The sequence below is a fragment of the Mugil cephalus genome, chromosome 17, assembly GCF_022458985.1.
Source record: "Mugil cephalus isolate CIBA_MC_2020 chromosome 17, CIBA_Mcephalus_1.1, whole genome shotgun sequence".
NCBI lineage: Eukaryota > Metazoa > Chordata > Actinopteri > Mugiliformes > Mugilidae > Mugil > Mugil cephalus.
The window spans coordinates 7,802,565-7,816,070 of NC_061786.1; the positions used below are offsets into that span (position 1 = coordinate 7,802,565).

At 44.4% G+C, this 13,506-nt stretch overlaps 1 protein-coding gene across 2 annotated transcripts in view; it reads right to left on the reverse strand.

The window, feature by feature from the left end:
* The window catches only part of tfb1m (transcription factor B1, mitochondrial), a 30,687-nt gene extending 17,740 nt beyond the window's left edge, over nt 1-12,947 (reverse strand). For both annotated transcript variants that reach the window (XR_007114642.1, XM_047610897.1), the window contains exons 1-6: nt 12,883-12,947; nt 10,319-10,465; nt 9,694-9,845; nt 9,442-9,550; nt 9,200-9,351; nt 7,613-7,732 (exon numbers count right to left, since the gene is read on the reverse strand). Coding sequence is in view for 1 of the 2 variants with exons in the window: in XM_047610897.1 (XP_047466853.1) it covers nt 7,613-7,732; nt 9,200-9,351; nt 9,442-9,550; nt 9,694-9,845; nt 10,319-10,454 (669 nt within the window). In the remaining variant the exon portion in view is untranslated. The remainder of the gene's footprint in view (nt 1-7,612; nt 7,733-9,199; nt 9,352-9,441; nt 9,551-9,693; nt 9,846-10,318; nt 10,466-12,882) is intronic.
* Between the last annotated feature and the right edge of the window lie 559 nt (nt 12,948-13,506).

Here is a 13,506-nt window from a genome sequence, read left to right on the forward strand (position 1 = left end):
CCCACTCCTCTTGCTTATGCAACAAGAGTGTAGATCAAATAACTACTCCTCTCGTGGGGGAACGCTAATAAGATCTGCTCCTCTGTGTATTTAACCTACATTTTTCTTCAAAGGCTTTCACCCCAAAGTTTGCCACTATGACAGATCTGGAATGTAAGCTTTTGGAAGAGGGGAGGTGAGCGTTTGTCAGTCCGGGACAGCGGTTAATTGTGCGTCAGCCCTCTTCTTAGAATTCCCCAGATCCACAGATTATTTTGTTGGCCTTCGTGTCCAGCTAATACCCTCTCCAGAAGAAGATCCCAGAAGAAGAAGGCAGAGGTGACAGGGTGAATGCACTCCACCAGACACAAAGACTGAGACAGGTAGGAGGGGAGATAAGGAACTGTAATGCTATCGATCACCAAAGCTGCATCAGCGATCACCACGTCGCTCAAAATACAGCCAGCAAATTGCTCTAGTATGTCACCGCACTTTGTTTTGGACAGCCATTACGCTCATGAAGGTTCAAACTGGAGATATAATGCTGCCATCAACACTGAGGGAGGATGACCTTCCTTTGTTGGAGCTGCTGCGCTCTGGTCCCAGTGCTCATGTGAGGCTGGGGAATAATAGCAACGACCTTGGCAGCGCAGTAAACTGCTGAGGAAGGCAGTAAAAAGCTATGGAGATGACAAAAGGAGCGCGTGTAGGAAAACAATACACTCTGACAGTTCAAAAGGAGACGGTTTAATATTTCAGCTTTGAGCACGGGGCGGGACGCGTGGCTGCGAGGGTTCGGTAAGCTGAAGGTGAGGGAGGCTAAACGCCTCTGGGGTGTGGACACAACACTTTATCTTTTGGGAGCTGTATTTCTTGTGACGAAAACAATGACTGTAAAGATGACATATTGTATTACAGAAGACTGAAATAGATTAGCGAGAGTGCTGAAAGACAATAACAAGCCAAGGCGGAGACGTGCCCCGCATGCTTTGACGTGTGCATACACTAAAACATTGATGAAATGCTCTGTTAAGCCAGCTTAAAATACATTTTCTTTACTTCAACTTGCGCAAACCTGATCGGCCCGGCCTCTAGATCACCGATTCCCACTGTGCCATGGGAGATCGTCAGGTGTAATCATCAAGGGTAGATAATTAACCTATGTACCCTATGCCATTCAACAACAGAATAAGTCATCCTTGGAATGGATCGTGGAAAAGAAAAAGTACTCAATGCAAACTGGGCCCCGGAGAACATTCTGACCCAGACGAAGGTCCTGGTATCAGCAGTGGTCAGAAGAAAGCAAACATGTGAGTTCGAGACACTTGTATCGGGGAATCAATTGAGGGGACTCCATTGTTTGGTGTGTGGGGAAAAGTCATCTTACAGAACCAACTTAAACGCCATTTCCAAACAAAAACACAGAATACTTTGTTCAACTGCGTGAACAGACCGGGAAACATGCAGCTTTATCGCGGGAAACCACCAAGATGAATGAGAGAGCGCTACCAAGTCGCTGGACTCATTGCCAAATCAAAACAGCCACACATCATGCTCTTGAAGAAACACCCCAAGTCCCTCTTTCAAATAATATAATTGCCAGACATATTGATGACATGTGTGCAGACATTCAAAGGATAGTTTTGGAAAAGTTGCGCATCGGTGGAAGATTTGCACAGCAACTTGGTGAATCTGCGGATACCGGTGGACATACTCAACTTCTGGCCCAACTGAACAGGCCCAGATTTGACACCGAGTAAGTAAATTGTGAGTAAATTGAAAGTAGATGGTCAGCATTTGTGACATCTTTATTTGGCGGTGTGCTGTGGGATTTTCAATGTAAAATATAGGCCATGGCTCAAGAAACGTTGGCAAACACTGCTCTAGAATCCATCTAGAGCTTCAGTCCCTCTAAAAAGCCTGAAATGAAGTCATGAAATCACAGTGCGTGAAGTTTAAATTGGAGCGTTCAAATAACCCTTCAAGTTAATAGCTTATAGATTGATGCCTCCCACTGCACTGAGGCTTCTTTGCACATTTGTTATCACCGTGTTTTTTTTTTTTTTTTTAAAGCACTGCTTTACCAATTTGCAGCAGAACCTTATTTTCTTTTGGAAAACAGCCAAAGTTTTGCAATTATTTTTAACAAATAGCATCAGTGCTTGTTCACTAACTAAACAGAGCTGAATTTGCTTAACTCGTATGGCACGGTTCCTTGTTAGGAGGAGCAATAGATCTCTGGAGATGTTCGTAAGCCAGCTCTGCCAACCTTGGCATTTTGTTTAAGAAGAAGGGAGGAGGAGGAGGATTATTTTTAGATTTTACCTTAGGTGTGTGATGTATTGAGACCAAGCCTTAGGGCGTTTTCAGTGCTTGCATGAGCCCCTGAAATAACTTTCCTCGATACTCCTGATACCACGTTTGACCCCGTTTATGTGATGGGAATAAGGCCTGGATGAATTGTGTGAGAGTACAATGTGTGGCGGGAGGTGAGAAAGCAGCACAGCGCCTCCGAGTAGATTCTCACTCCAACTCTGGATGGAAGAGCTGGGCCGCTTCAGGTCACCGAGAAGACATCCATCACTGTGTCTACCACTGCGATTCGCCGGTCACAGAATTCAAAAGTCATAATCATTTTTATATGTGAAACACCAGCTGATCCTGGAGAGAAAGTCAAAAAGACATGAAAAACTTCCAGCTAAAACTCTTCTGGTGTTTGTATTTGCAGGATTTCAGATACTCCCTGCCAGCTATAATGGATGTTCAATGTAGCATTAACCAATTTAATTTAGGCTCGCCTCATCTGGCCTGTAGAAGACTGTGTACAAGGCGAACATGTGTAGGGCTGTCCTCTTGTGAGGCTCAGTTGGTTGGTTGGTGATGGCTGATGCAGCCATTACTCAGAGCGGACTGACGACCCACCCAGACAACCATCTGCTGGAGGTACGCCTCATTCTCCTTCGAAATCGATCTCTGTCATGAATCTGTCTTGTGGTGCTCTGTATCTGGGCAGTGGAGGCTTTTCCAGCTTTTGTTTCATTAGATTGGTCACATCTTAACCTTCCAGCATTGTCTGTTCTCTAATCGACTCTTTACTCTTTCTTTCTTAGTCATTTATAAATTATTCCTCTCCATCCATTGTTTAAGACATATTAGAGTACTATACATAAAATAACTTGTTCGTAACCAAGAAGATGCATCACATCGTGATGTTGGTCGGCTGTGCATGTTTACATTTCGCAGTCCGTTTTGGAAATGTACAGACGAGCCAAACCGACATCAGAGAACCACCAGCAACGAAAGGCCAACATCCCCTCACATTGGCTGTGCCAGAAAAAATTACTTGAACAAGCCACAAAGGCAGCCAGTTGTCAGTGGGCGCATATGTTCTGCGCCCGGATGAAACAAAATGACTTCTGGGAAACGAGAAGAGCTGGGAGGAGAGGAAGCCTGGAAGAGCTACAAATCGTACAGAGATGGTCTCTCCTGGATGATGCTCAGATCAGTTGGTCAGCTAAGATTAAGAAGTAAAACAAGAAGAGCCTTCTGCGCGCTATGTGAATGTAGCTCATGCCCCATTGTTCTTCTCATGCATTGTCTCTCTAAGCTGAACAACCAATCAGAGTGATCCTTCAATGATTCAACCTGCTGAATAAGCTGAAAAGTCGGTGTAGGTACCAGATGTGCTCGCCCTTAGTATTCCAGATTACGTCACAACGTAGGGGATGTTGACGTCGCGTCTTATAATTGGTTGGACAACAGGAAGAAGCAGGTGTTAGCGGTTTTTATTGAGGCAGGGAAACTTATCGGTTTTGTTTTGTCCTTTTATTCCTTGGATAAATTGATAAATATTTCATCTTTTTCAGGATAAAATGTCTTAAATCCTTTTCAGCATGATCGGCAGTAGATCAACAACACAAAAAAATACTTTTTGGCCCACCGTTTATGAAGCCCCATCTATCAATGCTGTTGTCTTCTTTGTTGTTTTTGGTCTGTGAAGCTCCAATTTCTTATTACTCCAAAGTTCTCCTCATGTGTAGTTCCAGGACCAAATCGCATGAGGATGTAGTTCTACAGTGGGCAAGGATTGGACCACTTGCAGCTCTTGTTTTATTTCATTATTAACCACCACCTATTTTTATTTCCTTATTCCAATTTTCTTTACTCAGTTTCTTTTACCATTTCCTTCTCTCCTTTATTAGTATCACTGACTCCTGCTGTCCTCCTCTCGGTGCCTTAATTTGTCCCTTACCTTTTCTAATGAATTCCACGCTTGTTAGCACAATAGAGGCCTCGAGGGGCTCTACAAAAAAAAAGACAGCAGGTTGCTTGTGATGAAGCATATATTTCAGGACTTATAGGCCTGCCTGTGACGGCTAGAAGACGATTTTAATCATATTCTGCCCGGAAGCAGGGAAGCAGGGGATGAGAGATGAGCAAGTCAACACACACTCCTTACTCTTTCCAAATCAGCTCTTTTCTATGTGAAGAGGGACTGAAGATGAATGTGGAAGACTGGATGTTCATGTTGAAGATGCACATGCCTGATGACAGCGTGCTCTCAAAGGCTCCTTGACCCCGGACTGGGACATAAATCAGAAACATGCATCGGGCAACGGCCGAAAAACAGCTCTCAGATTACTTTAAGAGATCTTAAAGACATATCCCTGTGAATGACAGAAGCAATTTAAACATGGCTCAATCCGGCAACTATGTGAGAATTAACGGGAGCAGAGTGACTAATAAGGAAAGGGAGGCAGGTGTGATCAGCAGCGGGACGGACCTAGGGCACTCAGAGCCTGGGGGGGGGACACCAACAAAGCAGCCAATCACCGCTCTCCAAATCCTTCAAGGACAATTTCAGTCACTCAATGTGACACTAGAGAGGTGCAGTGCAGTCCTGGGGCGAGAGGGACAAGATTGACAAATTGAACAGCGGGGATAAGAGCCCATCTTCTCGACGCGTGTCAATACGCCCCCCCTCCCAGCAGCTGCTGTAAAATGGATTCAACATTTCCCTTCTCATTAACCCGTTAGCCCACATTGGTCAGCTCATCTAGGTTCAAATCAACTCCCATCTCACACGCACACCCACACAACGCTTGTCCTCCATCCCCTGCAGTCAACTAGTGCTGTTTTTTCCTCATTTGGAAAGGTTTGGTTAATCTAACAGCTTTTTTCACCGGCTCTTTCTATCTCACTGTTTGTTTTTATTACACACTGTTAAACCACTTCCTATACTTTTCATTCTCTACTAATTGCTATATGCCGATCACAGCACCTGCTTATTTACTGTCCTGGTACAAAAATTGCCACGGTTAAACGTAGCGGGCAGCGAATCGGAAACCGATTAAGACAATTTTGAGAAACCGTTCGTCAATACACGATTGAGCTCGCGTGATTAAGGACACGGCAAGGACGGACAAAAAGAAAGCTTCAGTTTTGAACAAATCCCTCTTCATTAACACAATCAGTGATCCCAGAGGTTTAGTGCGAGCAAGATAATACCAACAATTAGACCGGTGGGTGGATTCATTGGCTATAGGTGCGCAGCACGGCAACACACATAGACACGAGCCGTCTCAAAAGTTGCACACAAACTGCAGCAACCAGGAGATAAACGCACAAAGAGAAGACTAGAAAAATACACTTGAAATGTGTTACTCCCACGTTATAATTAACGTCGGCCCAAAATGGGAATATTTAGCCATCATTATTTTTGTAAATTGCTTCAGCAGGACGGTATGCATTTACACTCATTTGCCAGTTCATTAGTACACTAGTGAAAACAAATGGATTGTAATATGCAGCCCTGTACTAAATTTTAGCTTCCAACATTTGTTTTAAATAACTGAGAAAGATGTTGATTAAATAGTTGATTCATGGTTTGTGGTACTACTGAATTGAACTGTTCTGCCCATTTTAGATTACACTTTTGTGTTTAATTCAACCCAGTTTAACAGCACACTACATCCTACAGAACGATCATCTGGTTTAATTACTACCTTTCTTACAAAGTTCCAACATAAACAGAAAATTTTAGCCGTCATGACGAGAGGATTTAGTGCAGGGCTGTTACATTAGAATGCATTCTTTTTCGCTGGCGCGCTTAATGTTTGGATTAAGTGAGTGGATTTTATATAATAACCCTTTCAAAGATCTCTGTGTATTCGTAAAATACGTCTGTCGTTACAGACAAGCCTCGGTTTTGGCCAGATATCCGCCGTTTATTCCAATCAGTCCTCCTCTTCCTCCTAGCAGTCGCCGATGTCGTCCCGTAAATCAGGCGCAGCGTTTTTATTGTTCATGCACTTCTGCGTAATTACTCTGCTGTGCACCAGTAAACAACGCACAGCCACTGAGCTTTTATGAATTATATTACATGACATAGTGGTAAAAAGGGGAGAGGGGGGGCTGCAGAATGCATTGGCTGCGTTGCATTAAAAATACTCTGCGTGCTCTCTGATCTTTTATAGGACACCAGCAGCAGGAGGCCTGCTCATCAAACCGCCATCATCTCTCCTAATGATATCAATTCGACCAAGTGGCCATTAAAAGATTTAGTGGGGAATAGACGGTCAGTCTGGGCATGTGGGAGGCGATGGCTCATCTGCAGTGTGCGCGAGTCTACTTTGTTCACATTTGCATACAACACGTGCACGCCGACGCACGCGCGCATTCACATCACAGACAAACAAGCTGAAAGCCATTAAGCCACGGTTTGGCATACACTAAAATAAGATGCTCAAGAGAAAGAAAGACGCAGCCGAGTGTGATGAAATAATCATTGGGAGCCATTTCTTCTAAGAGAATGAACAATCAGTGCTGGTCCCATTCACTTTGCTGCGTTTTACTCCTCATAGGAGATTAAATATTTACCGACGGCGGGTGTCCTAAAGAGCCTCACTTCTTCAAGGGACCGGCAGTCCCCTCCTGGCTTCCACCTAACACCTATCCTTCAGTTCAGGAAAAGAAAAACAGGCTTTCATTTGTACAGAGATGTAACGGAGCTCCAGAGTCTTTCGAGAGACTTGTGTGTGTCTGTGATTTCAAAGTATATCTCAGCGGAGCCGCCCATTAGCCAACACTGATATTGCAAAATTTCCAGCAATTCTACTATTTATTTAACGCGCCCCCTAACATTACTGTACATCTCCAACTTCAAATAACGAAAGCTCTCTAAGGCGCCTTCCTTGTGCCTCTGACACGTGCACACGGACTGAAGGAAGACAGAGAGAGAAATTGAGTCTAAAAAAGAAACAAGGCCCTCATTACAAGGCGCAGTGTGATGTTGCCACATCTCAAATACCCACAAGGCATCATTACAACCTAGAAAGGGTCCAAAGACAGAAGAGAGACAACACTGATTCACTACATTCTTAATGACGCCTTAAAGGGAAGAGGGTGAGGGAAGGATGAGTGATGGGGACATGATGAGGGACGGGAGCATGGGACCAGACGAGGAACAGAGATGTGAAAAGGTCCCACTGTAACCCGAGGCTACGAAATCTGCCATCTGTCATCTTTTCCCAATACTGATACTGACGCTTTCAGAATTCCAAGCAATGTGTTGTGAAAGCTGGAAATTTACTGAAAATGAACTGCGCCAGCAACAAGGGAACATCTGTCCTACCTTTGGTTTAGGGACGAAGGCCCGTCCAGGGATGATGAAGCGTTTGTGGACGGTGCACAGATACTGAGCCATGATGGAAAGGCGGCTCCTCTGATTGCTGCCTGTGCTGGCTGTCAGCCTCTGGAGGGAGAGCACAAATGCTAAAAATTAGAGATGCGTGTTCAGCAAGATCAGGTTCGGTAATGCCGCTTTTAGCAGTGATCGAATACAAAAATGAAATAAAATAAATACACGCGCTGGCCACATCATTAGGTACACCTGTTCAGCTGCTCATAAACATCTAATCAGCTAATCGCATGGCAGCGACTCGGAGCAGTTATACGTGTAGACATGGTTGAGATAATCTGTTGAAGTTCAAACTGAGCATCAGAATAAGGGGAAAAATGGTGATTTAAGTAATAATAATGATAATGCATAAGTGTTATATAATGCTTTATCATAGACACTCAAAGATGGTTTACATTATTCATTCACTCACAGTCAAACCCTGGTGGTGGTAAGGTATCTCATTAGTCACAGCTCCCCTGGCCTTTCCAACTACCACCAAACATCACTCACTCACAAGCCAGTGGAGTTCACAGTGGGATCAAGGTGGGTTAAGTGTCTTGCCTGAGGACACAACAGACAGACTAGGGAACCTTTCGGTTATTGGATGACCGCTCTACCTCCTGACCTACTGCTGCCCGCGAGTGACTTTAAATGAGAGATTGACGTACTGGGGTTTACAGGGTTTACAGTGAATGTCCCAAAAAAGAGAAAATATCCAATGAGCGCGGATTCTCTGGTTCAAGGGAGAACGGCCAGACTGATTTAAGCTGATCAGAAGGCAACGGTAAGGCAGATAACAAAAAAATAACCTTCAAGAAGATTGGTTCCATCAACAGGAGACCACAACAAGCGGCATTCCTGTCAGCAAAGAACATAGAAACTGAGGCTACAATTCATCAGGGCTCCCCAAAATTGGACAAGAAGATTGGAAAAACACAGTCGGGTCTGATGAGTCTCAATTTCTGCTGCGACACTCGGATGGTAGGGCGTCATCAGCATGAAAGCCTGCATCCATCCTGCCTTGTATCAGCAATTCAGGCTGTTGGTGGTGGTGATGTAAAGCTCTGGGGTTTTCTTCTCAGACAGGATAACACACCACATCACAAGGCGAACATCTTCGCAGACTGGTTTCTCGAACATAACGGTAAAAACTCAGATGTCCTCCATGGTCGATCAAGTAAAGCACCTTTGGGATGCAATGGAACGGGAAATTCTCAGCCTGGATGTGCAGCCAACAAATCTGCAGCAACTTAAGGAATTAAGGAAGTTCTGAATATAAAAGGTGGTCTCATCCAGTACTATTAAAGTGTACTTTGTAATGTGGCCTGTCGGGTCCAAAACAATGAAAATGAAATAAATCAATAAATACTGACCATACCAACATTATGTATTCTAGTTGCAAATTCCACTTACTGTACCAATCAAGAAATCAACATTTAATCAGAATAATAAATTCATTGTGAAATAGTTTAATACAGCAGTGACTGCATGGCTGTATTTCTACTATAGTTAACTTTTTTCAGTCGATACAACACTCACCTCTGTCACCTCTTTCTGGAAAGTGAGCGTGAGCCTGGTGCGACCGTAGCTGAAGGGCCCCGTCCTGTTGGCTATGCTCTCCAGCCACTTGATGAGGAGCGGGGTCGCGACGTTGAACGGTAGATTCCCTATGATGTGAAGGTTCGGCGGGTCTGTGAAGCAAAACACGCATTTCGGTCACGTGCCTTTATACCATTCTAACTCTGACAAACCGCAGCGCACACGCCACTTCCTCCTCTCACCTTTCTCCCACGGTTTGGAGATGCCTGCTGGGAATCCTCGATCCATCCTGTAGGTGAGAATGTCGCCGTGGACGATCCTCATCCTGCCTGGTGCCGCCTCGGACAGCAACTGTGGGAAATGAAAATAAATGGCAAAACTACTCAGAGCTGCAAGTGAAATTAAATTAAGTGTTTTCGCTCAATGGAGACGTTTCTCATGAATGACCTTGAGAACGCTGCATAAACCAGACTTGATGCAGCTGTTCAGTTTACCTTCAGCCCAGGGATGAAGCGTGAATCTTTCTCCACAACGAGCAGATCCGCCACTCCAGCGTTGAGGATGGAGCGAGTAAGGCCCCCGGGACCAGGCCCCACCTCGCACACATATGCATCAGTCAAACTGCCCGCCTGACGCACTATTTTGTCTGAAACCGCAAAGAGGGATAACCGTCAATTATATATTAACCAATTCCACATATAAATTACAACAAACTCTTCAATCAAATGTCTTCATCGGAGCCTGGGGCATCCAAATTGAGATTAATAGTGTGTGATGCTGCAATCGCTGTATTCTTCTGTGTGATGAAGATGGGACGCATTAATCTAACAGTCACCTTGTCCAAGGACGAGAGAGCAGATCAGACCTGCACTGCATCACTGATAATTATATTAAGGCTCCGACTCTCAGGGGCCGCAAACAATTGAGTCAGTCCGTTCACATCAGATCGGCTGAACCTCGCCCCAAACAGAACGGCCTGTCAGTTTCAATGGCTTCGAACAAGCACAGCATGGAACTGTGCAATCAAGCCACAAAACACACCACTGCGCGTCCAGAGGGAGACCCCGGCAGGTGCGCTCGAGACGGAGAGGAAGAAAAGAGTGAGGCAGTGAGACTGACCTGTGAGCTTCAAGTCCAGCAAGAAGTTCTGGGACAGCTGTTTCTCTGCGCGCAGTTTGTAGAGCTTTATCAGCTCGCCGACAGTCGGCAACGGAGGCAGGCGTAAAGAAGTCAGTTTCCCTGAGGCAGCCATCATTCAGGTGCACGCTGTCAGAAACAAGCAGAGGTGAGAAAATAAAGAGGTGAGAGAATATAAGATTGTTCGGCTCCCTCAGCAGCAAAGCAATTCAGAAGCTGCATTTATGAAAAAGATGTGAGGCATCATCAGCGCCAATAACCTGATGGTAGTAGTGTCGTAGTAGGATTGTAGTAGCATTGTAATTTTATTATTATCTCATGTAACGAAGTGATAATGGCTGAAGGGCCTTTGAGCCAGGCAAAGGCCCTTCAGCCAAAACTGCTCCCCAGATGGCCTTGTATGCTCCCACGGTGTGTACAAAGGGATGGTTTGCAAATTCTATGTATGTGTTGTGTGGTGGATATTTCTGTTGAAATATCAAGTCAGAACACTATTCTTTCATGTTTTTGATTCTGCTGTGTCTTTTAAATCAAATCAAACTTTATTTATAGAGCACCTTTCATGCATGGACATGCAACACAAAGTGCTTTACACACAAAAATCAAAAACAATTACCCCCACCCTCCATACTGTGCGCGTGCACACACATACACACACACACACACACACACACACACACACACACACACACACACACACACACACAATACTGACAATAGGGAGACATGGGATGACACTGAGGATTGAGGAAGCGCCATCTTTGGGGTCATCCACTCTGGGAGGAGTCACAAGCGGAGCCACAGGGGGCACCAGCACCCGGGCCCCCCGACCCCGACAGACAAAAGCCAGCCGGACCGAAGGGACCCTGGGACAGCACCCCCACCAGCAGCCCGGACACCGCTCCCAGCATGGAGGACCCCCCCTAAGGAGACACTGGAGTTAAAGCTAAAAACTAAAAAAATAGAAAGGATAAAAAACCCTGAAAAGAATAAGTAAATAGAGTGAGCAGCTAAAAGAAGATTAAAATATGTAAGATAATGAATAAAATAATACCAATGATAAATAAATACTAGTTAAAAGCCTGATTTTGCCTTATTTTACTCCAATTCCTCTACAGACACATCTATAGGTGGAAATACAGCAATGTAGGAGGCAAGCGAGCAAAGAATACACGTGAGTGTGCTTTGTTTTGTCAGACTTTGAATACAAGGTCATGAGAGCGCCAGGGAGACGGAGTTATTCATTCTTCAGTTATCTGCTCAGCCCTGAGCAACCGCTATGAACAACACTGGTTCAGACATCGTGTTAAAATATTATATACATCAATCAGACATAACATCATGACCACCTTCCTAGTATTGTGTAGGTCTCCCTTGTGCTTCCAAAACAGTTGTGACTCATCAGAGAATGGACATGGACCTTCTGAGAGTGTCCTGTGGTTGTCTGGCAACAGAATGTTGTTAGTGGAGGTATATGGGTTGAGGAGAGGGGCCTCTGTCCCACAGATACTTATCAGTTTGGGATCTAGTGAATTTGGAGGCCAGGCCTAAACCTTGTGCTGCTTTTCATGTTTATTGAGTTGTTCATAAACTGTTCTGTGTCTGTGCCGTGTCAGGCTGCATCCTGCTGGGGATGGCTGCTGCCAACAAGGACTCATTGCTATGGGGTGGTCTAGGTGGGTGGTACACATCTAAGTAACATCAACACAAATCCTAAACGTTTCCCAGAAGATCATTACTTCTCCTGTCAGTGGTCATAATATAGATTGACTTGGGCAATAAAGCTGATCTATTTACATGTCGTTTTACACTCAGTCATGTGTTACATGGAGCAGACGGATCTTGGTCTGTTGATTCTTTGTCCCATTTGTCAAACTGTCATCAGTTTCAATTACTGCTAAATCGGGTTATGAGATCGTTCCCTTAGTGATCAAGCTGTGCCAATATCGTGTTACAATAAGATCTCTTGCACCACCCAGCGGTTCTATAACAGAAAACTAAATGACGAACGTAAAGGATTATCTCACAAAAAGCTGAAAACAGGAGCAACTGGACCTGTGGAGTCTATGAAGACGTTTCTCTACTCGTCCGAGTGTCTCCTTTAGATCTAGACGTGTTCTAGTATTATACTATGACCTGGGTGATGGAGAACCGTCACACACATCCAGGATCACTGCTCCAAATACTGAAAAAACGCTCATTTTAAATTATTTCATATCCAAGTGTGCTGAACAGCACTGCAGCTTCATGAAACACTGCTGTACAGAGTTAACGTTAAGTGACAATTACGGTAACGTCGGAAAGACTGAGACTCAACCTCAACCCCCTACAATTAACGGGACACTGGTTCTGACAGTTGTGACACAGTCGTTAGCATTTGCAGCTAATATTAGCTTCATGGTGTAATGGCTGTAAACAGAGCTCACGAGAGGGCTGTGAATTTAGACAGTCCATACTATTTCTAGACAGTGAAAGAAGGCTGGTAGTAAATTACAGGTAGAATGCAAAAAGAACACAAAGGTGAAAACACACAAGGGTTTACCCACGTTTTTCATCGGTGCCGTCTTTCTCCTTCACGTTTCCTTATTCGTCACTGTTTAGAGGCCTGTGTATCCAATGAGCTTGCGAGAATTCCAATGACAACCAATCACATTGAGGTGGGCGGGGCTTCGCTGTGCCCTTGAGAAGGCGTTTGTTGTTGATGTAATGGTGATACATGATCGGTAGAGGGCGACATTTCAGCAATATACTGCATGTTCACGGGAGTATTTTTGCTTAACCCTTTATGGTGCAGGAAACCATAATATGGAGCAGGAAACCATAATATGGCACAGATTTTAAATCGCGTCTCTGTGTCTCTCAATGAGGTTTGAAAGCATGTGGTTTTCACCCAGTCAGTCAAGGAAATATTCTCAGGTCAAATGTAGTCTGTCCACCTCTGCATGAATGCAGCTTTACGGCTTTATTAGGTACCATGAGGAAGTGGCCTAATGTTGTGTAATGTGATAATATGTATGTTGACATATTATTGATGTTCTAATTTCTAAATACTTGTTTACATTTGTTTACCACTTAAGGCACAGAACTAGATGTGGTAAATTCATTCATCTTAATTGTATTTCCAGAGAAGCAAATCTTTGCGTCTTCATTTACACTTTTTGAGAACCTTA